The 26,721-nt window shown below is 43.7% G+C and overlaps 1 protein-coding gene and 1 pseudogene across 1 annotated transcript in view; one reads left to right on the forward strand and one right to left on the reverse strand.

Moving 5' to 3' along the window:
* FAM227A (family with sequence similarity 227 member A) overlaps positions 1–26,317 on the forward strand; it is a 70,671-nt gene extending 44,354 nt beyond the window's left edge. Inside the window, exons 13-17 of the mRNA XM_045875987.2 lie at positions 1,500–1,594; positions 14,025–14,182; positions 15,745–15,897; positions 24,291–24,475; positions 26,313–26,317. Coding sequence (XP_045731943.1) covers positions 1,500–1,594; positions 14,025–14,182; positions 15,745–15,897; positions 24,291–24,475; positions 26,313–26,317 — 596 coding nt within the window. The remainder of the gene's footprint in view (positions 1–1,499; positions 1,595–14,024; positions 14,183–15,744; positions 15,898–24,290; positions 24,476–26,312) is intronic.
* LOC123843100 (annexin A1-like) lies at positions 9,731–12,702 on the reverse strand (annotated as a pseudogene).
* Positions 26,318–26,721: the final 404 nt, after the last annotated feature.

The raw sequence follows: 26,721 nt of genomic DNA on the forward strand, positions 1-26,721 counted from the left end.
ACCAAACATGAGTAGAGGATGGGAACTTTCAGCCCCACCCTCTCCAACCTCCAGGGAAAAGAGAAGGACTGGAGATTGAGTTATAAAAACTCTTGAACAATGTTTGGTGAATTTCCAGGTTGCTGGGCACATCAGTGTGCTGGGAATGTGGTATGCTGAAGAGAGTATAGAGCTTCCACACCCATACCTTGTCCTATGTATCTCTTCCATCTTTCTGAGCTGCCTTTTTAAAAAAAAGATTTTATTTATTTATTTATTTGAGAGAGAGAAAGAGCACAAGCAGGGGGAGTGGCAGAGGGTGAGGGAGAAGCAGGCTCCGCAGGGAGCCTGACGTGGGGGCTCAATCCCAGGACCCCACCAGGATCATGACCTGAGCCAAAGGCAGATGCTTAACCAACTGAGCTACCCAGGCATCCCTCTGAGCTGCATTTTTTATAATAAATCTGTAATAGTAAATATAGTACTTTCCTGAGTTCTGTGAGTCATCCTAGTGAATTATCAAACTTGAGAGTGGGTCATATGAACCCTGAAATTTGTAATAGACTGGATAGAAATGTGGGTAACTGGGCATCCCATTTGAGACTGGTACCTGAAGTGGAGACAATTTTGTCAGACTGAGTTCTTTAACTTGTCGGATCTGAGACTAACTCTGGGTAGATTTGGAACTCGGTTGAATTGTTGGAGACCCAGTTTATATCAGAGAATTGGAGAATTGGTGTGGAAGAACCACACATGTGGTATCTGAAAATACAACACAAATTGGATAATTTCTTTTTTTTTAATTTTTTAAGTTAAAATTCAATTAATTAACATATAATATTAGTTTCAGAGGTAGAGGTCAGTGATACATCAGTCTTATATAATACCCAGTGCTCATTACATCATGTGCCCTCCTTAATGTCCATCACCCAATTACCACATCCCCCCCACCCCTTTCTCCTCCAGCAACCCTCAGTTTGTTTCCTATATTAAGAGTCTCTTATGGTTTGGGGCGCCTGGGTGGCTTAGTCATTAAGCGTCTGCCTTCGGCTCGGGTCATGATCCCAGGGTCCTGGGATAGAGCCCCACATCAGGCTCTCTGCTCCGCGGGAAGCCTGCTTCTCCCTCTACCACTCCCCCTGCTTGTGTTCCCTCTCTGGCTGTGTCTCTCTCTGTCAAATAAATAAAATCTTTAAAAAAAAAAAAAGAGTCTTTTATGGTTTGTCTCCCTCTCTGATTTCTTCTTTTTTATTTTTTCCTCTCTTCCCCTATGATCCTCCCTTTGTTTCTTAAATCCCACATATCAGTGAGATCATATAATTGTCTTTCTCTGACTTATTTCGCTTAGCACAATACCCTCTAGTTCCATTCATGTCGTTGCAAATGGCAAGATTTCATTTTTTTGATGGCTGAGTAGTATTCCATTGTACATATATATACCACATCTTCTGCAATACATACTTTCTCATCACAGCTGAAAAGCTCTAATGATCCTCTTCTTGTTAACATTGCATTGACAGAGCATCATGGTCAGACTCTGGTCTTGAGGAAAGCTGCAAAACTAGTCAAGAGGATATCAGAAGCAAGAGAACTTGAGAATATGCTTCCCAAGCAGGTGAGCACATGATTGGAAATTTAATAGTAGAGGTGATTTAAGAGGGGCTAGGAGATCTAAGAGGGGCTAGGAGATCTGGTGAGAAAAGCCAGCACCATGAAGATGTCAGGGTAAGAACTGGGGTATTTCTGATTATAAACTAGGGTGATACAGTCAGGAAATCTCCCAAGGGTAATTCCTGGGTGAGGTAGGTACCATTTAGTTGAGTGGGCGTTTCATCTGGATTTCTCCAGGGATTTAAGTTAACTGCTTGGAATTCAGGAGCTTTGGCATAATGGAAAGAGAGCACTGAGCCTCAGTTTTCTACTCTAGAAAATGGGGATGACAATTGCTAGGTCATGGTGTGAGGTTTACCTGAGGTAGTTCATGTAATGAACACTTACTACATGTCAGATATTAAACTAAACCTGTACGTATATTTTTTTACTTTCACGGTTCTCTGTGATAATTACTCCTGCTCTTCTTTAGTTTATTAGTGAGGGAAGTGATGCTCAGAGCATTGTCCAAATTCACAAAGCAAGTAAATAGATAAAGCCAAGTCTTGCATGCAGATCTGTCTGACTCTGAGCCTGAGCTTTTCATCTGTGAGCTTTGCCATTAGCAAAGTCCTCAGAACTTGAAAGGCCCTGGATTAACGTGTGTTCTTTCCTCTTCTCCTCCCCTCCTCTAACACTTCCACACAAAACTCTTCAGATGGTCGTTTACATCAATGGCACCTTCGGAGTTCTTGAACCTTCCTCATTTCTCCATATTTTACCGCTGCCTATTTCCCCTCAGTATTTAGGAATGAAATTTTGAGAAGTAGCAGGACATGATAAAAAAGACAGACAGACATGGGTTCAAATCTCAGTGCTGCATCTCATCAACTGTGTTACTTAAGCGGGTTGTTTAACTTTTCTGACTTTATTCTATAAAATGGGGAAAATAAGGGCACCTGGGTGGCTCAGTTGTTAAGTGTCTGCCCCTGGCTCAGGTCATGGTCCCAGGGTCCTGGGATCGAGCCCCGCATCGGGCTTCCTGCTCGGAGGGAAGCCTGCTTCTCCCTCTCCCACTCCCCCTGCTTGTGTTCCCTCTCTCGCTGTGTCTCTGTCAAATAAATTAATAAAATCTTAAAAAAAAAAAAGAAGTATCTCATTGTGGTTTTGACTTCCGTTTCCCTAATGACTAGTGATATTGAGCATCTTTTCATGTGTTTATTGGCAGTTGTGTATCTTCCTTGGAGAAATGTTTATTCCAATCTATTGCCCATTTTTAGATTGAGTTGTTCTTATTTTTGTTGTTGAGTTGTCACAGTAGGGCCAGGATTTTAGCTTGAGCAGTCTGACTCTAGATCCTAAGCTCTAAATCGGACTCCATACTGACTTCAGTGTATCTTACATAATGTTCTGTATGAGAACACCTGGAGGTCCATCATAGTCTGTTTTCACATTTACACCTGTGTTCCATAGTTCCTTAACCATTTTCCTATCAGTAGACACGTGGGTTCTTCCAGTCTTTGCTGTTATAAATACTGCTGCCTTGAACATCTTAGTTTTTATGTGTTTCTTGGCTCACATGTACAAATACACATGTAGGGGGGGCGCCTGGGTGGCTCAGTCATTAAGTGTCTGACTTCAGCTCGGGTCGTGATCCCAGGGTCCTGGAATTGAGCCCCACATCGGGCTCTCTGCTCAAGCAGGAAGCCTGCTTCTCCCTCTCCCACTCCCCCTGCTTGTGCTCCCTTTCTTGCTGTGTCTCTCTCTGTCAAATAAATAAATAAAATCTTAAAAAAAAAAAATGTAGGAAACATTCCTAGGCTCACATGTACAAATACACATGTAGGAAACATTTGTACTCCTAAAAATACACATGTAGGAAGCAGAATTGCTAAATCAAAATACATCTTAAATTGCTCTCCAGTGAAGTCGTGCCAATTTATATTCCTACCAGCAGCATATAAGAGACCTTCCATGTACCTTTGCCAATGTCATGCATTATCAAATTACTTGTTGCTGTTCTCATGAGGGGGAAGTGGTACTTTTTATTGTTTCAACATTAATGCTTTAATTATGAGTGAAGTTAAGTCTATTTTTTTTTTAATGTTTTATTTATTTATTCATGAGAGTCAGAGAGAGAGAGAGAGAGGCAGAGGCAGAGGGAGAAGCAGGCTCCCCACCTAGTAGGGAGCCCGATGCGGGACTTGATCCAGGACCCCGGGATCATGACCTGAGCCGAAGACAGATGCTTAACCATCTGAGCCACCCAGGCGCCCCGTTAAGTCTATTTTTTTTAAAGATTTTATTTATTTGAGAGAGAGAGCACAAGCGGGGGAGGTAGGGCAGGGAGCCTGCGGGGCTCAATCCCAGGACCCTGAGATCACGACCTGAGCTGAAGGCGCCATTTAATCAACTGAGCCACCCTCCCATTTTTCTATATATATAATACTTTGGAACTTATATTTCTGTGAAATGCCTTAGTCTTTTGTTTTTAGTTTTTTTCTAAGTAGAAATATTTCTACTTCTGAGGTTAAGGTTTTTAGGCTTTTGCTCATTATTCATTTGTAGAAGCTCCATTCTTAGTCATATGTTTGGCAAAAACGTTTACTATTTAATCGTTTTACTTTATGGTATTTTCTGTGAGAAAATTGTAATTTTTTTTACAGCCACATTGATTGGTCTTCTCTCTTATGTCTTCTCGATTTCATTTTTTTTTTTTAAAGATTTTATTTATTTATTGAAAGAGAGAATGAGATAGAGAGAGAGAGCATGAGAGGGGGGAGGGTCAGAAGGAGAAGCAGACTCCCCGCTGAGCAGGGAGCCCGATGCGGGACTCGATCCCGGGACTCCAGGATCGTGACCTGAGCCGAAGGCAGTCGCTTAACCAACTGAGCCACCCAGGCGCCCTCGATTTCATTTCTTACTAAGAAAGATCTTTACCACTCTAATTCTCCCAACTTTTTCCGCAGTATTTTTATATTTATATATTTTTTAAATGTTTTATTTATTTATTCATGAGAGTCAGAGAGACAGAGAGAGAGAGAGGCAAAGGCACAGGGAGAAGCAGGCTCCGCGCCTAGCAGGGAGCCTGATGCGGGACTCGATCCCAAGACCCTGGGATCATGACCTGAGCCGAAGGCAGATGCTTAACCATCTGAGCCACCCAGGCGCCCCGCAGTATTTTTATATTATCACCTATTCACAATGCAAATCTTTACTCACATAACCAGATGTCACCAGGGGGTCACTCTGCTCCTTTGAATTTAGCTAAAGATTGGCTCAAGTAATTGTTATATGATATGTTTGAAGCCCAGTCCTCTCCCCACGTGTCTGTGAACTCTGGGGTTTATGTTTTTCCTGGCACCGAGCTCCTCTTCTGTCCCAGATGTGCTCTGCACATACCACAGCAGCCCAAATATGGAACTCAACTCTTCCCTTCATTTTTGCAAAACCACCCACACACACCCTGTGTGTGTGTGTGTGTGTGTTATATGGATAGAAGGTATTATTACTAGGTTTAAAGAGGTGGGAAGAAGGGGGACCCTATTATGGGGGTGCTTAGAACAGTCATGTGAGTTACCCTTCTTACAAACCCTATAGTTGCTCCACCTGTTAGACCCTATCCCCAGCCCTCTCCTCTTTCCTCTTTCCTGTTTCTCCCATCTCCAGCTCCTGCTTATTTCTGATGCAGAGCAGCATAACCCTCACTCTGCCTTTGGCTCTAAGCTTCTCACCAAGTAGCTAATTGCTGTGTGTTTCTGAGCAAGGACAGTCCCCTTGATGTGGGAAACAAAGGCAAAAGAACAAAATTAAATTTCCTTACTGCTTACAGTCCACTGACCAATCCTTGAGACAGGCAGAGTGATCTTCCTCTGGGAGCTCAGCTACCTCGATGTCGACACTTTGCTAAGGGCAGAGGCAATCTTAGGATCCTGTGAGTCTACTTTAACATATAAAAATTCCTTTGGAGGGGCGCCTGGGTGACTCAGTGCGTTGAGCGTCTGCCTTCAGCTCAGGTCATGATCCTGGAGTCCCTGGATCAAGTCCCGCATCGGGCTTCCTGCTCGGCGGGGAGTCTGCTTCGTCCTCTGACCCTATCCCCTCTCAGGTGTTCTCTCTCTCTCTCTCAAATAAATAAATAAAATCTTTAAAAAAAAAAAATTCCTTTGGAAACTTCCTTTATCTCTAAACCTCCCAAGATAGATGTTAGCAATCATCCTCCAAGCATATGGCCCACTGTCTGAAGGGTCTCATGACTAGGGTTTTACTAGACAGTAATAAATGGCCTTTTCCTAACAACAGCTAGCCCCTTAAGGTCCTGGAAACCTTGCTTCCAAAATTCCTTAGAGACTTACACTATCCGTAACCCCCTCCCAACTTGAAAGTCTATAATGGGCCACTCCTCATGACTCCAGTACACCTTTTCCTGATCACAGGTCCCGTCCCCCTGCTTTCATAAAACCACCTTTTTGCACCAAAGATGTCCCAAGAATTCTTTCTTGGCTGTAGGCTCCGAACCCCAACATTTTCTACATCACCCTCCCCGTGGTAAATTCTGGTACCAGCAAAGACAATTTTTTTACATCCCACTACAGGAGGAATGGAAGCAGGCCTCAGTAACTGGATAGAGACATTAGTATAAAAAAACCTGCAGAACAATGAACAGTAGAGCCTTTGGCTTAACACCAAGAACAAGGAAATGACTCTCATTTCTACCTCCCTTTGAAGTTGTTCTCAACCCAGACATCCAACTTCAGGGCTCCCTCACTTCCCTAGACCTCAAAGGATTTTCCTTACTTTCTTGCAAGCTCCTCCATTCATTGAAAAGGATTTTAAGGGGCGCCTGTGTGGTTCAGTCGGTTGGGTGTCTGTCTTTGGCTCTGGTCATGATCCCAGGGTCCTGGGATTGAGCCCCACATTGGGCTCTCTGCTTGGCAGGGTGTCGCTTCTCCCTCTCCCACTCCCCCTGCTTGTGTTCCCTCTCTCGCTGTGTGTGTCTCTGTCAAATAAATAAATAAAATCTTAAAAAAAAAAAATCAAATGCATCAGTCTCTGCTCAGCAGGGAATCTGCTTCTCCCTCTCCCTCTGCTTGCGCTCTGCCTACTTGTGCTTGCGCTCTCTCTCTCTCTCTCTGTCAAATAAATAAATAAATAAAATCCTTTTAAAATAAGAAAAGGATTTTAAAAATATTAACTAGCATTTTTAGATGTTTTATCATGAGTTTAGAGTGTCCCATTAAAATTTAAATGTATATACCTATGACCTAGCAATTCCATTTCTTTTTTTTTTTTTTTTTTTTAAGATTTTATTTATTTGACAGAGAGAGAGACAGCGAGAGAGGGAACACAAGCAGGGGGAGTGGGAGAGGGAGGAGCAGGCTTTCCGCTGAGCAGGGAGCCCGATGTGGGGCTCGATCCCAGGACTCTGGGATCATGACCTGAGCCGAAGGCAGACGCTTAACAACTGAGCCACCCAGGCGCCCCTAGCAATTCCATTTCAGATAATTTATCCTGTAGAAAGGTTCATACATGGCCATCCATTACATTAACCTGGACTAGAAAAAAAATGAGGAAAACTTAAATTTCCATAGATAAAAAAATAAATTGTGAAATGTCCATAATATGGATGCTGCTGCTATTAAAAATAATGAAACAGTATGGTGATTAACATAACATAATAATAAAAGAAAAAAACAATGAAACAGGTTTTTCTGTTTGTTTGCTTTTTTGCTTTTTTTTTTTTTTTTAAGATTCTACTTATTTACTTGACAGAGAGGGAGAGAAGGAACACAAGCAGGGGGAGTGGGAGAGGGAGAAGCAGGCCTCCCACTGAGCAGGGAGCCTGATGTGGGGCTTGATCCCAGGAACCTGGGATCATGACCTGAGCCCAAGGCAGATGCTTAATGACTGAGCCACCCAGGTGCCCCACTTTTTTTTTTAAGGTACAAAGGGCTTTTTTTTTTTTTTTTTAAGATTTTATTTATTTATTTGACAGAGAGAGACACAGTGAGAGAGGGAACACAAGCAGGGGGAGTGGGAGAGGGAGAAGCAGGCTTCCCGCGGAACAGGGATCCTGATGCGGGGCTCGATCCCAGGACCTTGGGATCACGACCTGAGCCAAAGCAGACACTTAATGACTGAGCCACCCAGTCGCCCCCAGTTTTGACCTTTAAATCTTTTAAGGTTGCCAGGGCGCCTGGGTGGCTCAGTTGGTTAAGCGTCTGCCTTCGGCTCAGGTCATGGTCCAGGGGTCCTGGCATCGAGCCCCACATCAGGCTCCCTGTTCAGCAGAGAGCCTGCTTTTCCCTCTCCTTCTGCCTGCCGCTCTGCCTACTTGTGCTCTCTCTCTCGGTCAAATAAATAAATAAAATCTTTAAATCTTTTAAGGTTGCCGAGGGTGGAAAGTCTTATCTTCTGTAACTTCTTCCTGCTGAATAGGGGCATAGAGATGTCCCTACTTATGGGTCAACATTGGTCAGTTGGGGAATTTATATATATAGGAATTTTGAAGGGCAGAGGAAGCCAAATCCAAGGTAGACAACATATATGAATCTAGTGAGACAGATTTATAACTTCTAATATGAAAGAAGTTAGTTGACAATGTCTAAAGTTCATAAATCAAGAGAATATTACCGGTAATGTATTTAGGTGCTGGTGAATGAAAAATTAAAGTAAGACGTTATATAGAGAATGATTCCATTTTTATTTTTGAAATATATTTTTGGTATAAAATTGGTCTGTGCGTACAAGAAGGCTTGGGAGGATACCCAGAAAAGTGTTCATAGTATTTATTCTTAGGGCTGCAAGTGGGGAAGAGGGAGACTTTTCTCTTTTACTTTTCACCTTTTGAAATTATTATATGGGGGCGCCTGGGTGGCTGTCGTTAAGTGTCTGCCTTCTGCTCAGGTCATGATCTTTGGGTCCTGGGATTGAGCCCCGCATCGGGTTCCCTTCTCCGCGGGAAGCCTGCTTCTCCCTCTCCCACTCCCCCTTCTTGTGTTCCCTCTCTCGCTGTGTCTCTCTCTGTCAAATAAATATCTAAAAAAATTTTTTAAATATAAATAAAAAATAAATTATTATATGAATTTCTCATGGTGAACATGAATTTATTTTGTAAAAAAGTAATAGAGGTTTTCATCCTCAGAGATATCAGAAAAATGATCTCTAAGTGTCAAAAGAAAAAACTTCTAAAAAGGAAGTTCTGTTGGTCCAGAATGAGAAAGAGGACAGTCCCATTTCAAAACATTTCATTGAACAAACGTGCAGAGGGAGGGGCCTGGCTGGAGTCTGTCTGTCCAGGAATTACTGAAAGCACTAGGGATGTTTAGGTTGGAGAAGACAAGATATAGAGAAGATCAAGGGCTCTCCTCCAATATTTTTTTTTTTTAAAGATTTTATTTATTTATTTGAGAGAGAGAGAATGAGAGAGAGCACATGAGATGGGGGAGGGCCAGAGGGAGAAGCAGACTCCCTGCCGAGCAGGGAGCCCCATGCGGGACTCAATCCAGGGACTCCAGGATCATGACCTGAGCCGAAGGCAGTCGCTTAACCAACTGAGCCACCCAGGCGCCCTCTCCTCCAATATTTGAAGGACCATTCTGTAACACATGGTTCTGGAGGAAGATGGGTTGGAATTAGAGAGTCAGATTTTTATCTAGGCTAAGAAGGAACTTCCTAAGGGTCCAAGTTGCCATTTTAAACCAGCTTTACCCCCTGGCTCTGCTGCAGACCATCTGCTGGTCTTGTTCCGTCTCTAGATCTCAAACCAACTCCTTCCTCCTGCCAGGTCTCTGATGCCAACCCTTCACTCTAGCTCCTACTCTGCTTTCCTCCTGCCCCTTGGATCTGATGTTTCAGAACTTCTCGTCTTGCACACTGGCCAGCCTTGGCCCAGTGCTGTGGTTAGCAGCCAGCCCTTTCCACTCCTATTCCCAGGTCCCGGTACCCAAGGCCCGGTCCCTGACTCCCACCTGTGAGGAGAAATCAGATGCTTACCAACATGGATGTTTCTGAAGGTAGTATGTTTCTTATTTCAAAGTTAGGGAAGCAAAATGGACGATTACCTGTTGAGAATATTATCGAAAGAAGTATATTAGTTGGAATTCTTTGCTTATAAATAACAAAATCTGTCCTTGGCCAACTTTTTTTTTTTTTTTGTCCTGCAAAATCATTTTATTTTCTACTGCACAAACATCTTTCTCAGGTAATGTTACTAGAACAACCTGTTTATGAGGTTTTTATAATTTGGGATAAATATAGTTTTAAAAAAACTTCTATTATATGGAGTTGTGATATAAAAATGATTTATAGGCTATATTTTTCAGAAAGCATTTAGCTAGACTGTAATCCTGCTGAGAAAACTTTCCTGTTTAAGTCTATGATATAGAATGAAATGATATGATTAAAAAGTCTTCTGATCAAGAAGCTTGCGATCAGCAAAGGAATGTTAGTCTCCACAGAGAGCCACCAGGATTTTTTCATAATCTCCCTTGGTTTCATCTAGGATGGCTTGGCAGAGAGAGAGACCATACAATTTCTGGTAGCATGCTTTGATGTCATTCATGTAGATTTCAGAGCAGGAAACCATAATTCTGAGGTCCAGAACCCTTCATGGCCTGATGAAGCTTCTTGGCGAAGAACATCGGTTTGCTTGTGGTACACTTCACGGTAGTCGTGAGGCATTTGTCAATGTCACCTTTCATCTCCAGGTCCAGAACTTTGTTCATGTCATGCTTACTGTACTTGCTGTACTTCTGAAACACTTGGCGAAGATGGGGATAGGTTCTGGTGGTAAGGATGGTAATGAACACATTCACATCTGTCCCTTTTCTCCTTTCTTCTGCTTCATATAAAGCCCTAGCATCCGTATCAGCCAAGTCGTCATTCAAGCCAAAATCCTCAGATAGGTCACCCTTAGCCAGAGAAAGCAGAGCATTCCAATAATCTCCAGATGTGTCCGAGGTGATATCTTTAGCCAGATCTCTCTTTAGTTCTTCTCTATAGACTGTTAATTTCTCTGATTTCTTTGTTAGTTCTCAATACCAAAATTTCATCCAGACTGTCTTCATCAGTTCCAAGGCCCTTCGTGGCAGCACAAAGTTCACCAGCATCGAACTGGGCTGGAGTTTTTAATAGAGCCAAAACAACTTCCTTGAGGTGACCAGAAGGGGCTTTCTTCAGAGCTTCATCCAGGGGCTTTCCTTTTTCCTGGAGATATGCTGCTTTGATCTGCCAAGGACTGTGCATTGTTCCTCTCAGTTAGAATGTCAATGATGGTTGCTTCATCCACACCTTTAACTGTTACCACATTATGCAAAGCAGCAACATCCGAGGATGGATTGAAGCTAGGATAGGGGCTCACTGCTGACCCAGGACCGCCTTTGGATCCCTTCACAGTTTCAATGTGTTCCTGCTCTTCATTTTCACTAAATCAGGCCTGTTTGAGGAATTGTCAAAGAAGTATCTTTTTTCCCCACCTTCTTCCAAAGCACTAAAGAGAGATTCTCTGAACATTTCCCACTCTGTCCTTGGCCAACTTGAACAAAAACTGGAAGAACACTGAGTAAGCTAGAAAGTCTGAAATTGAGTCCAGGCACGAGGAGAAGAATCATGGCAGTTTCAACCCTCAAACCATCTCTTCAAGGTGACATGCCTCGGATGGGTGAACCCCCATGTGTTTGCAGTCTATATTTTACCCCACTCAAGATTCAAAATCCCAGGAGCAGGAGTTTTGACTGACCAAAGCTGATTCCATGAGCCCTGGCTCTAGCTGGGTAGGTGGAGGTAGGCCCTGGCAGAGCCTGTGAAGGCCTCTGAGGACCCCTCCAGTGCCCTCATGGGGGAGCAGGACTTTTGACTTCACAGTTCCCTTAAACCCAAATGCAGTAGAGGGCAGGTAAACTCCCCCAAGCACAAGAATCAGGGCCTGTCAGGAAAGGAGGATGGATTCTGGGCAACCAAAAGAATAACTCTAGGATAAATGTAGAACTAAATCAGTGGATCCTGGATTCACTTTGGAATTTTCTAGACTTTGAAAAAAAAAATTTTAACTAAAGTTCATTAAAGCAAAATGACTGCTTATCTACCATCACCATTGTTTCATAGAAGAAAGGTCATTAGCACAAAAAAGGAGAAAAGGTAATCTCAGAATAAAAGAAAGGCCTTAAAGTGAATAAGCGTACTCTATATCAGATTTATTGCAATATTTTTTTTCCTTGTTGCCCGCATTTCACTGGAGACCAAACACAGATCGGCCCCCAGTTTGGCGGTAGGGTTCCTTATTAGCCTAAGTTTCTGTGAACCCAGTGGGATCTTGCTGTTAAATAGTAGTTCTCCACTGCAGGCGAGTTTGCCTGCTAGGAGACTTGGCCACACCTAGAGACAATTCAGGTCGTCACAACTGGGGGTGAAGGAGGAGACAGAGTCCTACTAGCATCTAGAGACCAGGGATGCTGCTCAACATCCTACTATGCACAGGACAGCTCCTGCCACAAAGAATTATCTGGCCCAACATGTCAAAGTGATGAGGTTTAAGAGACGGTGCTATAGGTAGAAAAAAAAAAAAATCTCATGAAGCAATTAAAATGGAAAGTACTAGAGAATAGTGCACTCAGGTGTTGTCACAGCCCTTATTCATGGGGCAGACTTTTTTAGTTAAATTATATCTGCTTCTTTAAAATGTATTGTTTCTTTAAATACAAAAGTAGTACATACTCATTATTGACATTGTTGGAAAAAGGCAGAGGAATAATAAGCAAGGAAAACAAGTCACTCTTGGCCCCAGGCCGTTCTCTTTCCTGAGATACTTCCTCTCAACTATAGCACGACCGAAGCAGACTTTTTATTTTTTTAAGATTTTATTTATTTATTTATTTGAGACAGAGAGAATGAGAGACAGAGAGCATGAGAGGGAGGACGGTCAGAGGGAGAAGCAGACTCCCCGCCGAGCAGGGAGCCCGATGCGGGACTCGATCCTGGGACTCCAGGATCATGACCTGAGCCGAAGGCAGTCGCTTAACCAACTGAGCCACCCAGGCGCCCCCGAAGCAGACTTTTTGATTTTCCTGCCCCACCAACCTGTTCCTTCCTGGATCCTCCCACCTGAACAACTGGCACCTACATCTTTAGAGTCATCCTTGACTTCTCTCCTCACACTCAACGTCAAGTCCTCCAGCAAATCCTGCCAATTCTGCTTTCACAGCAGATTGCCAATTCCATCACTTCTTTTTTTTTTTTTTTAAAGATTTTTATTTATTCGTTTGACAGAGAGAGAGATAGCGAGAGAGGGAACAGAAGCAGGGGGAGTGGGAGACGGAGAAGCAGGCTTCCCGCAGAGCAGGGAGCCTGATGCGGGGCTCGATCCCAGGACCCCGGGATCATGACCTGAGCCGAAGGCAGTCGCCTAATGACTGAGCCACCCAGGCGCCCCACCTGCTTGATTCTTATTTGAAGCTCCTATTATTCCATAATGTTACACTATTCTCTATTTGTTGAATTGTTTATTGTCTTTTCTCAAGTGTAATGCAAGCTGCGTGAGGGCTGGAATTTATCCTCTTCTTGGTTAAATCTCTAGCACCTAGAACAGTGTTTATACATGATAGTGACCCAATAAATATTTGCTGAATGAATCATTAACATTTTGGTAACTATGCTTGCAGTCTCCTATCTTTCTTTTTAACTGTTTCATAGAGAATATATAATGCTATCTACCTGACTTTGCATCTCAATTTTTTTCATTTTTTCATTTATTTTTAATATTTTACTTATTTACTTGAGAGAGAGAGTGAGAGAGGAGTGGGGGGCAGGGGCAGAGGGAGAAGCAGGCTTCCTGCTGAGCAGGGAACCCGATGCGGGGCTCGATCCCAGGACTCCGGGATCATGACCTGAGCAGAAGGCAGACCTTAACCGACTGAGCCACGCAGATGCCCTATTTGTTTTGTTTTTTAAGATTTTATTTATTTATTTATTTGAGAGAGAGAGAGAGCATGAGGGTGGGGAGGGTCAGAGAGAGAAGCAGACTCATTGCTCACCGGGGAGGCAGACATGGGGCTCAATCCCGGGCCCCTGAGATCATGATCTGAGCCGAAGGCAGATGCCTAACTGACTGAGCCACCCAGGTGCCCCTGCATCTCAATTTTTAAGTCTACTATTAGATCTGAAGCTATTTCTTGGGACCAACTCTTCATAAACATTTTAGTAGCAGCATAACTATTCCTTGGGATAGAAATATCAGTATCTTCTTGAACATTCAGGTTGTTCTAATCTTTTGCTATAGTCAATATCTCTGCAGCAAGCATCTTAGTACTTAAATCTTTTTTCTTTAATTTGGGTAATTTCCTTAGGGTAGTATCCTCAAATTGAAGTTACTGGACAGAGAACATTATTACCTTTACGTTTCTTAATCCATGTTGTAACAATGACAATCTGTAATTTTTTCCACTCTCTTTCCTACTCAGTCTCACCCAGCCTGCAAAAGCCCTGAGCTGATTTCAAACTTCTTCAACCTTTATGGGAAGAGCCCTCTGATTGTGTACTTCCTCCAGAATTACGGCTGTCTGCAGCATTGTGGCAAAGACGTGTTGATAGTCAGGAGGGAAAGAACCAAGAGCATCCCATATCCTTTCCACCATGGGCAGGGCAGATATTATTCCAGGCCTCTGCTTCCTCCTCCCAGAAGCAAGGATGTGGAAAGGCACCCAGTCCTTAACCCAGTGCCTGGCACATAATGCGTGTCCGTCAAGGGTAGCCATTGATATGAGCCTAAGGCTCAGAATCTTGCGCCTTTTAGTTCCAAGTCGGCCTCATGAACTGGCTGCGTGGGATCTTGGGCATGTCAAATTCCCCTGGGTGCAAAATCTCTTCCTATCTACCAGAGAGAATGCTAACTAGGTACTCGAACATGCTTTGCAGCTCAGTAATGACTCCCAGATGCTCATTGACCCCAGAGTATGTATTGATCAGGATTTGGGGTCCAGACGTGTGTTTCTTCTACCATCCTCCACACACACACATCCCTCCTCCAGATCCATCAGCAGATCTCTGGCCCTGCTGGCATTTATTTTAAAGATTTGGTAACCAACGCAGATCTTAAGAAAACAGATGTGACATGTTGGTGTCCTAAGTCCTAGCACTTTACTGTAGGGGGTCAGAATATGGAATCAAGTCCTCCTGGACTCAAGAACCAACTCAACTGTTGACCAGCTGAGTGATCTTAGACAAACTTCTGAGCCTCATTTTTTTCATCTACAAAATGGGATAGCAACACCTGCCTTCTAGGGCTGTTATTGCAGAGTACTGGCACAGTAACAATAAAGGCTTGGCCTAGAGCCTGAGAAGTAACAAGTGCTTGAAACGTTACCTGTCTGCACATAGCTCCCCATCAGGAGGAGCTTTTCCAATGAACTAGGTAGCACTTGTCTATAGAGCTCATATCCCCAGACTTATTTATATATAAGCCTAACAGCTCACATTTCATAGCACTTTATTAGTATATAAAGCACTTTCCCGTATATCACCTCAGTGCTCTGTAGACTGTGTAGTATAGTGGAAGGAGCCTGGGTTGGGAATACACAGCCCCAGATTTGAGTCCAGCTCAGCAACCCACTGACCTTAAGATCTCATGTGCACCGCTTAACCTCGGAGCTCAATATCTTTTATCAACTTCCATGATGTTGGGAATGAGGCTTGAGACTGATAGTTGAAATCCATTCCTCTTCACCACTGTAATAATAGAGTAAGAATTGTATTTATTTGCTTATTTTTTTTATTGAAGTATAGTTGACTCACAACTTATTAGTTTCAGGTGTACGACATAGTGATATGACAACTCTATACATTACGAAGTGCTTCCCATGATAAGTGAGTGAGAATTTTAGACAGCAGTATGAAAAGAGCATTTCCTAGCCCTTCCATCAGCAGGAGAGAAGGGCTTTGTTAAAAGACCGGGAATGGCCTGGCCATTGGGGAGGATATCTGCTTGCCTTTCCCAGTAGGCCATGGCCAGAGAGCAGGAGTCCTTTCCTGCCCAGATTTCAGTGATCTGGTCCAGAAAGAGGTCATTTCCCCCACTCTGCCATCCCCCCCCCAGCCCCCGCCCCATGCAGTAGGCTGTTCTGCTGGTAACGCTCAGTCAATACCAACTGAGAGTATGGGCTTTTCCTTGACGGCTGATGCCACTGAGTCTGTCCTGACGTATGCTGAGGTCATCAACCTGACCCTGAGCAACATGAAGAAGCAGAGGGACAACCTCCACCAACTGAGCTGGCTCCACAGGAATGAATGGAATTATTTTGATGAGTACCTAAAGGGACTGCAAGAAAACTTCCTCAGGTATTTAAGGGACATTAGGGAAGGGGCATTGTTTGAGTGTCTGTCTATGGTTGCACATGACAATTTAAAAAAAATTTTTTTTAAAGATTTTTAAGTAATCTCTATACCTAATGTGGGACTCGAACTCACAACCTCAAGATCAAGAGTTGCACGCTCCACTTACCAGGCCGACCAGGCGCCCCTGCACATGACAGTTTCATTTTTATGTGCATTTTATTATTTATTTATTTATTTATTTATTTAAAAAAGATTTTATTTATTTATTTGATAGAGAGATAGCAAGAGAGGGAACACAAGCAGGGGGAATGGGAGAGGGAGAAGCAGGCTTCCCGCTGAGTGGGGAACCTGATGTGGGGCTCGATCCCAGGACCTTGGGATCATGACCTGAGCCGAAGGCAGACACTTAACAACTGAGCCACCCAGGTGCCCCTAATTTTTTTTTAATTTTTAAGATTTTATTATTTTAGAGAGATAGAGCATGAGCAGGAGGTGCAGATGGAGAGGGGGGAGAGAGAATCTTGAACAGACTCCCCACTGTGTGGAGCCCGATGATGTGGGCGGGTCTCACGACACTGAGATCACGACCTGAGCCGAAACCAAGAGTATATGAGCCAAAACCGAGAGTCGGACACTTAACCGACTGCACCACCGTGGCACCCCTGCACATGACAATTTTTAATTTGGGGCCTGGCCCTGGGACTATCTTGAGCACATTTCTTGTGGTCAGAATGTAAACTCCACAATAACAGAGACCAGATCTTTCTTTTAAAGTTATTTTTTTCTAAACTACAAAAACATTTATGTTCAGTGAAGACAAACAAACCAACCTGGAAAAGCACCTGGAGGTATACATTGCCAACATTTTTCTTTCTTTTTTTTTTTTAAAGATTTATTTATTTATTTATTTGACACAGAGAGAGAGATAGCCAGAGCAGGAACACAAGCAGGGGGGTGGGAGAGGGAGAAGCAGGCTTCCCGCCGAGCAGGGAGCCCGATGTGGGACTTGATCCCAGGACCCTGGGACCATGACCTGAGCCGAAGGCAGACGCTTAACGACTGAGCCACCCAGGCGCCCCACCAACATTTTTCTATAAATCCTTGCAGTCTTTACTCCTGGGCCCACAGAGGTGTATCTTTAAACAAAAGTAATAGAGTCATACTGTCAATCTGGTTTTTAGACTTTGTTTCCCCACTTAGCGTATTATGGATATTTTCCTGTGCCTTCTGACTTTTTCAATATTTTTATTTTATTTAGAAAATTTTCAGACCTTCCAGAAATGTTGAAAGGATGGTGCAGTGAACACCATATGCCCGCACTGCGTTTACCAATTATCCACATTTTGCCATATTTTCTTTCTCTCCCTAGTAATTAGGTCAAATTCGTATTTCCCCAGTGGTGCCCAAAATATCCTTTTTGGTTTTACTTGCTGCTCCAGGATCCAATCAAGGATTGGGAATTAGATTTTGTTGTTATATTTCTTTGGTGTCTTTTCATCGATAACAGTGCCCTGCCCCCACCTTTGTTATTACGCCCTGACGCAATGATTACATTATTAATTTTTTTTAAATGACATAGACTTTTTTTTAAAAAAGATTTTATTTATTTATTTGAGAGAGAGAATGAGATAGAGAGAGCATGAGAGGGGAGATGGTCAGAGGGAGAAGCAGACTCCCCGCCGAGCAGGGAGCCCGATGCGGGACTCGATCCCAGGACTCCAGGATCACGACCTGAGCCGAAGGCAGTCGCTTAACCAACTGCAGCCACCCAGGCGCCCTGACATAGACTTTTTTGAAACGCTCAAGCCACATTCTGGATTTTTCTGACTATTTCTTCAGGGTATCATTTAACTTATTTCAAAATACCCTATATTTCTTGTAAACTGGACATTGGGGTGATACTAGATACTTGATAAGTTTCAGGGAAGATCCTTGCGCCAAGAACACCTCATAGATGATGTTGTGTGTGCCCACTGCACTACATCAGGAGACACTCAGTGTCGGGTCAGCCAGACAGATGGTCTCTGCCAGACCTCTCCACTGTAAGACCCCTGTTTTATGTAGTTAGTCTGTAATAAGTGGTATGATTCTCTGAGACTGAATGAATCTGCTGTCCCCAAACCTTTGCCCAGCGGTTTTAGCATCGCTTTGATGGTCTTTGCCCGAACCAATGATAATAGTTGGGGTTGCAGAATCGTGATTTTCTACTTCCATCATTCATTCTCCCTTTATTAGCTGGCACTTTTTTTCTCTAGAGAAGAGCTCACCTTCTTCGTTTGCTCCTTATCTCTCTCATGTCTTCTCTGCCTGCTCCCGTAACTCTCTTACATGGACATCCGGGCTGCAAAAGAAGCTCGGGAAATATCTGGCAAAGAGAAATGAGATTTCCGTGCCTGGACCAGAGCAGAACTGGCTGGGCACTTCATTACCCAAAATAGCACTGGATTCGGTTAGCAGGGGAGAAAGGGTGAATAGCTGTTGGCTAGACAGCCATTGGCATCTGCCATCATAGGAGAGAGAAAGGAAACAATGAACACATAGGTAACTGATTTATTTTGCAAAGTGATACAGTTGAGTTATTTCCAAATGATGATACACACACACACACACACGCGCACAAAAACAAGCCCCACAAAAATGCAGTTTAGCCTAAATGTTCATCAAAGAGTGAGGGGAGCCTGGGTGACTCAGTTGGTTAAGCGACTGCCTTCGGCTCAGGTCGTGATCCTGGAGCCCTGGGATCGAGTCCCGCATCGGGCTCCCTGCTCAGCAGGGAGTCTGCTTCTCCCTCTGACCTTCTCCCATCTTGTGCTCTCTCTCTCTCTCATTCTGTCTCTCTTAAATAAATAAATAAACTATTTTTTTAAAATGTTTTTAAAAAAAGGTGATTGGTTTAATAAGCTCTTGTATGTGCATGCTCTGCAGCCAAGAAAAATGGCCATGTTGATCTAGTATTCTTATTTTATAAGGAGGGATGGTCACAATATATTACTGGACCAAAACAAAAAAAATCAGGGTATAAAATAGTGTGTGTAAGAGGCACAGTTATTTATCGCCATTTACCGAAGTCAAGGTCAAGGACAGAAACTTAGAGGGCCACCACATATGTGGGGAGGACAAATGGGGCCAAGGAGAAAGAGTGGCCAGAAGGAAAGGAGAGCCTGCATGTAAAGGCACACCAACCATGAAGCTGAGGGAAGAAAGGGCTAAGGGAAGTAAGGATCAGCAGCGGGGTGCCAGATGCAGAAGCCTGGGGCTGAGACAGGTTTGGTGAGTTGGTAGAGAACGGTCTTAACAGGGCTGAGGTCAGACACCAGAGCCTGGGACACTAGGGGGAAGCTGTGGCTCCCCATGGGTGAATGAGACTACTAGGAAGCAGAAGGAGCAAAATTCTGAACTAAAAAAGGCAAGATTGGATGGTGAGTAACAGGGCCGTTTCAATGTAAAGTGGAAGACCCAAGCCTGTGTGAAGCGGGAGAGGTCAGAGAGATGCAGGTGAGGGAGGAGAGGGTCAAGACTGGGGAAGGGAGAGGACCCAGGAACCATTCTTTTTCTTTTTTTTTTTTTAATTTATTTATTTGGGAGAGAGAGAGAGAGCACAAGCAGGGTGAAGGGGAGGGAGAGGGAGAAGCGGGCTCCACTGAGAAGGGAGCCTGATGTGGGGAGCCTGATCCCAGGATCCTGAGATCATGACCTGAGCCAAACGTAGATGCTTAACTGACTGAGCCACCCAGGCGCCCTTGCAGGAATTGTTCTTTAGGGCTCTTTGTTTCTGCCTCTGTTACTGTGGCTCATTACGCTTTGTTTTTTCTATATTTCACTCATTGTTCCAACAAATGTTTTCAGCAACTTCTAGGCACCAGGTATTATGTTCTGTTTCTAACATAGATGTTTTGTAATGTCTGTCTCTCCCAATAGTTGTAGCAATTGGAATGGCAGAGGCTTAGGGTTTTTTACTTACTGGCTCTATGACATTGGACCAGTCACGTATATTGCTGAGCTTCCATTTCTTTGTTGCTTAAATGAAGATAATATTTCCTACTTTGGAGAGTTGTATCAATCAAGTAAAATAAGGCACATAAAGCCTGTTTATAAGACCAAGCCCATAGTAGGTAATTCTATCACTTAGAATTAGGTTTAACTTCGAGTGACAGAACTCAAAATAGTGGCTAAAACAAGGTGCAAATCTATTTTTATTATTTAAAAAGGAGTCCAAGAGATATGGCAGGTCAGTGCCAGGGACCCAAGCCCCTTTTGTCTTATTTCTCCATAATCCTTCGCCCATGATTCCACCTCATGATCCAAGATAGCTGGTCAAGCTCCAGCCATCAGGTCCATATTCCAGCCAATAGAAAGGAAGATGAAGGGGCGCCTGGGTGGCTCAGTCATTAAGCGTCTACCTTCAGCTCAGGTCATGATGTCAGGGTCCTGAGATTGAGCCCCGCATCGGGCTCCCTGCTCGGCGGGAAGCCTGCTTCTCCCTTTCCCTCTGCTTGTGTTCCCTCTCTTGCTGAGTCTCTCTCTCTGTCAAATAAATAAAAATCTTAAAAGAAAAGAAAAAGGAAGGTGAAGTCCAAAGAAATGCATACCTCTTGTGAGTCACAAGTGAAGCTTCCATTTTTCATTCCATCGGCCAGAACTTAGCCCCCCTAGTTATACCTAGCTATGGCATGAGCAGGGCAAAAATAATTTAGGGCTAGTATTAAATTTATTCAAGATTAAGTCTACCACGTATATATTTCAGAAATATACAAGGACATCCTTGTCAGGTGAATTATAGTATAGGTATTTTAAGTCAGTAGAAACTATAATTATGCGAAATATATCCACTTTTTGTTGGATAAGGCATTGTCAAGAAGCTCAGGATGCCTTCTGTTAACAAGGTGATTCTCAAAATTGTGTCTGCGAAAGAAAACGGTGTCCTTGAAACACATCTGTGCTGAAAGGGGCCCCCGGGTAGCTCAGTGGGTAAAGCATCGGACTCTTGATTTTGGCTGAGGGCATGATCTCGGGGGCCTGGGATGGGGCCCTGCATCGTCGGGCTCCAAGCTCAGTGGGAAGTCCGCTTGAGATTCTCTCTCTCTCCCTCTCCCCTGCCCCTCCCCCGACCCCCTGCCCTCTCACTGTCCCTCTCTCTCTAAGGTAAATAATCTAAAAAAAAACCAAACCCACATCTGTGCTGTTAGACATCAGACGCCAGAGCCTGGGACACTAGGGGGAAGCTGTGGCTCCCCGTGGGTGAATGAGACTACTCGGAAGCAGAAGGAGCAAAATTAGGGCTACCCTCAGGGAAGTAGGGTTTGAGTAGGGTACGGATGAGGGGGCTTCTGGGGAGCGGGCAATGTTCCGTTTCTTGATCTGGGTGCTGGTTACATGGGTGTGCTCAGTCCACAAAAACTCCTTGAGCTGCACATTTAGAGTCTATGAACTATTTGGTATCTATGTTCCAAAGGAACATATTAAGGAACTCCTTATATCGGTGTATTCCTTTTCTTTGTAGATATTATAATGGTTTTGTAGTTACCTCATTTTTTAAGAGTCAGGTCTGGAGTGCCTGGGTGTCTCAGTTCGTTGAATGTCTACCTTTGGCTCAGGTCATGATCCCGGGGTCCTGGGATCGAGTCCCACATTGGGCTCCCTGCTCAGCGGGGAGCCTGCTTCTCCCTCTGCCTCTGCCCCTCCCCCTGCTTGTGTTCTCTCTTGCTCACTCTTCCTCCCTCTCAAATAAATAAATAAATAAAATCTTAAAAAAAAGAAAAGAAAATGTGATCATAACAAGGACAAATGCAATCTGCTGCTGTTCTTTGCCTCTTTGTTGCAAGCAGAAGCAGGCTCCCCAGGGTTAAGAAAAAGTTGTGGCAGAAGATCCCAAAGTAAGAACATTGTGTCAACAGAATTTCTTCCTTTGACTTGGGAGAAGTTGCCCATTGTTGGAATAACCATGGGTTTTGATACAGCCTGGTTGAGTCTGAGGATCCAGAGGAGGCTCCCCCAGGACCAGCCAAGAGGGTCCTTGGCTTTACACAGGATAGAAATCAAATGCAAGGGGCGCCTGGGTGGCTCAGTTGTTGGGCGTCTGCCTTCGGCTCAGGACATGGTCCCAGGGTCCTGGGATCGAGCCCCTCATTGGGCTCCCTGCTCAGCGGGAGGCCTGCTTCTCCCTCTCCCACTCCCCCTGTTTGTGTTCCCTCTCTCACTGTGTCTCTCTCTGTCAAATAAATAAATAAAATCTTTAAAAAAAAAAAAAGAAAAAGAAATCAAATGCAAGAGAGAAAGTGAAAACAGTTTATTGAAGAGTATAAATGACAAGTAGAGAATAGCAGACAGAATGTCTGGGAGACTTGGAAAGGAAAGGAGAAGGAGTCTTGTCATTGCCTGAGGTTAGGGGTTTATGTTGGAAAGGGGTCTAGGGTATTTGTTCCTTCAGGAGTCCAGCGTAGGGCCCAATCAGAGGTAAGTGTTGGGTGAACAACGGGTGTTATTCCGTAAATTACCGAAGGTAGAGATATTGATGCCAGTGTCAGCTTGGAACATATTTGGGATCTGGCTCTTAGACATTATTAGGTGTTTGGGGCCTAGGACAAAATTCAGAGAATGATTAACTATCTTGCTTCCCCCTCAAAGTGGGAACATAGCTTCTTTGACTTATTCTGAAATGGGGCCTAGCAGAAAAATAGCAGAGATGGAGCCTTTCTAAAATGGTGTCCCTTCAGGGCCGCCTGGGTGGCTCAGTCGGTTGTCCGTCTGTCAGGTCGTGATTTTGGGGTCGTGGGATCGAGTCCTGTGTTGCGCTCCATGCTCAGCATGGAGTCTGCTTGTCCCTCTCTCTACTCTTCCCCCCACTTGTACATGTGCTCACACTCTCTCAAATAAATAAATAAATAAATAAATAAATAAATAAATAAATAAATAAATAAAATCTTTAAAAGAAATATATAGGGACACCTGGGTGGCTCAGTTGGTTAAGCATCTGCCTTTGGTCCAGGTCATGACCCCAGGGTCCTGGGATTGAGTCCCATATTGGGCTCCCTGCTCAGCGGGGAGCCTGCTTTGCCCTCTTCTGCTGCCCCTATTTATTTATTGTAAATAAATAAAATCTTAAAAAAAAGCAAAACAAAATAAAATAAATATATAAAATAAAATAATAAAATAAAATGGAGTCCCTTCAGCTTCCCTACCTCAGTTCAATGCTGGTTTTTTGGTTTTTTTTTTTTAAAGATTTTATTTATTTGACAGAGAGAGACACAGCGAGAGAGGGAACACAAGCAGGGGGAGAGGGAGAGGGAGAAGCAGGCCTCCTGCAGAGCAGGGAGCCCGATGCGGGGCTCGATCCCAGGACCATGGGATCATGACCTGAGCCAAAGGCAGACGCGTAATGACCGAGCCACCCAGGCGCCCCAATGCTGGTCTTTTAATACCGGTCTTTCTGCATCTCTCCTCCATCAGCAGAGAAGTATATGACAGAATCTTAATTCACACAAATACATTTTTATTGCTATTTTGTTTACCTTGAGTGTCCGTAACCTGCTTCTTCATCAAGTAAATGTCTACTTACATTTCAAAAGTCCGCTGGTATATCACCCAGTTTGGCATTCCCATTGTGTACCCCATGCTTATCTGAGCACACTCCGCTGAAAACTGTCTTCTATAAGAACAGCAGCAGCTGCTGACATTTCTAGAGCGCTTCCTTTATTTATTGTGTACCAGACACTGCGCTAAGCACCTGACCTGTGGTAACTCAGTGAATCCTCACTGCAACCCTAGGTTCTATTATCACCAAGTTGGTGGTGATACGCTGGCAGGGAGAGGTTAAGTAATTTGCCCAAAGTCAGACAGCAAGCGGCAGATCCCCAACTTGAATTCAGCTTGCCTTCAAAATTCAGCTTTTTTTCAGATTGTTTTTTTGTTTGTTTGTTTTTAAGATTGATTGATTGACCGATTTGTCAGAGAGCGAGTGCACAAGCAGAGGGAGCGGCAGGCAGAGGGAGAAGCGGACTGCCCTGCCGAGCAGGGAGCCCGACGCGGGACTCGATCCCAGGACCCTGGGATTGTGACCTGAGCCGAAGGCAGACGCTGAACTGACTGAGCCACCCAGGCGCCCCTCTTTCAGATTGTTGATTTCTTCTCCTGCCCTCCTAATCTGAGTGCGTGTTCCTTGAATTCAGGGACCACGTCTTATTCCTCTCTGTGTCTCCAAGGACTGATATGCCCCCTAGCACACAGCAGGGGCTCCGGACTGAGTAGTTGCTGTGTAGTCAGCTCTCTACTTCAGTCAGTTGCTCTTGAATGAATAACTTTGCAAATATTTGTCTCTCTTCACATATGAAAATAGGAGTGAAAAGATCATGCTGACTTTTCAGTATTTTTCCATACGTGACTTTGTGATTTCTCCACAGAGAGGTGAAGAATATCGACCAAAGAGCATTAGATAAAAAGAAGGCAAACCACATGTTCATCCCACCTTCAACCTTCATCGAGGAATTCCCTGACAAGAAATCTGGAGGAAGTCTTGAGAGGGAGATTGCGTTTCTTTTAAGGTTTGTTCTGACAAAGACCATGGAAAACTGGAAATATGAACACTGTCAGAATTTTTTTTTTTTTTTTTTTTTTTTTTTTTTTTAGGTAGGCTCCACACTGGGTGTGGAGCACAACATGGGGCTTGAACTCACAACCCTGGGATCAAGACCTGAGCTGAGATCAAGAGTCAGATGCTTAACTGACTCAGCTACCCAGGCGCCCCTGTCAGAATTCTTAATTTATATTTTATTAACATATAATGTATTATTTGTTTTAGGGGCACAGGTTTGTGATTCATCAGCCTTTTTTTTTTTTAAGATTTTTATTTATTTGACAGAGAGAGAGATAGCAAGAGTGGGAACACAAGCAGGGGGAGTGGGAGAGGGAGAAGCAGACTTCCTGCTGAACAGGGAGCCCGATGCACTCTGTTATCATCAGTCTTATACAACACCCAGCACTCACCACAACACATACCTCCCCAATGTCCATCACCCAGCCACCCTCTTTTTTTTTTTTTTTAAGATTATATTTATTGGGGAGCCTGGGTGGCTCAATCAGTTAAGTGTCTGCCTTTGGCTCAGGTCAGAATCCCAGGATCCTGGGATCAAGCCCCATATTGGGCTCCCTGCTCCACAGGGAGCCTGCTTCTCCCTCTCCCCTTGTTCCTCCCTGCTGCTCATGCTCTCTCTGTGTCAAATAAATAAATAAAATCTTTTTTTTTTTTAAAGATTTTATTTATTTATTTGACAGAGAGACACAGCGAGAGAGGGAACACAAGCAGGGGGAGTGGGAGAGGGAGAAGCAGGCTTCCCACGGAGCAGGGAGCCCGATGCGAGGCTCGATCCCAGGACCCTGGGATCATGACCTGAGCCGAAGGCAGACGCTTAATGACTGAGCCACCCAGGTGCCCCAATAAATAAAATCTTAAAAAAAAAATAAAAATAAACACATTCCTTTAAAAAAAACCCCAAAACCCATTTTAAATGATGTTTTATAATAATTATTATTACTTTATAACATTATTGAGGTGTAATTTACCATAAAATTTGCTCATTTTAAGTATACAATTCAATTAATTTTAGCAAATTTACAGAGTTTCGCAACAATTGCTGCAATCCAGTTTTAGAACTTTTTCATCACCCCAGAAAGATCCCTCATGCTCAGTTGTAGTCAATCCCGGTTACCCTCTCCCTTTTTAATAACCTCCCTGGAAATACCATTTCATATTGCCACTTTATTTCAAGGGTCGGATATTAGTCACATGGTGATGTTAGTTTCAAAGGAGGCTGGGAAATGTAATTAATAAAAACTCTGGGCACATTGCCATCTTAACCAAAAACTGGCTCCATTGCTAAAGAAACAGGGAGAGCAGATGATGGGTTGGTAACTAACCATCTCATCACAGATAGATGGTGTTACAGTCTCCATTTTAGAGATGAAGAAAAGCTTAATGAGTTGAGAAATTTACCCAAGGAAACCTTCCAATCTTAAGTCTTCCAATTTTAATTTTCCTTTGATCGAGAAGACCACAATTTTTTTATAATCGCAGTTTAGCTTAAGACCCACCTGTTTGAGCCATGGAATCTTACAGGATCAGTGGTGACTCAACTGATCTATCAGAAACAATCTTTCTGACATCCACCTTAGATTCTCAGAAATCTAAGCCAACGCAGTTTAATTTACCAATATTATTGTTGTTCCCTCAGACTTGACTGTCTTCCAAATACCTCTTAATCTTACTAACTCCTTGCTGACCTTTAAAACCCAGCTCAGGCATCACCTCCTGGAAGTCTCCCCTGACTTGCTTACTCAGGGTACCCATTATGTGCCCTGTGCTTTCCTGATCGTGCTCCACAGATCTTAGCCTACTCAATCATAGACGTGCTTGTCCATCTCCCTAGATTGAAGATTTGGCCTCAAGGAATCTTGCCCTGGGTGATCTTGTTTTCCCCGGGGCCAAGTCCAGTGCCTGGCATCCAACAGTACTTAGAAGACAGATGAGGGGATCGTGCAGTGTGTTCAGCATTCTGTTCTGGTTATTTGCTGTTGCCATTATTGGTTCCTTTGTAAACTTTTCCTTTCAGTATCTATCAAGATTCCAGTGACACCTTTGAAGAAATCACACTGAATTTTTGAGCCAATTTTTGTTAAGTGTTTTTTATTTCCCCCACAGGAAGGAAAAGGGGGAGAGGGAAAGGGAAGCAAGAATGAAGTTGGACTGCTCTCCCTTGTCACTCTCAGACCTTGACCAATTCTCTCCCCTGGGACTGGGAAGCTCTGGCAGGAGCCCTGATATTTCTACCAGGTAGG

The sequence above is a fragment of the Mirounga angustirostris genome, unplaced genomic scaffold (genome assembly GCF_029215605.1).
Source record: "Mirounga angustirostris isolate CCGP_5_RB_7025 unplaced genomic scaffold, mMirAng1.0.hap1 SCAF_5, whole genome shotgun sequence".
Taxonomy (NCBI): Eukaryota; Metazoa; Chordata; class Mammalia; order Carnivora; family Phocidae; genus Mirounga; species Mirounga angustirostris.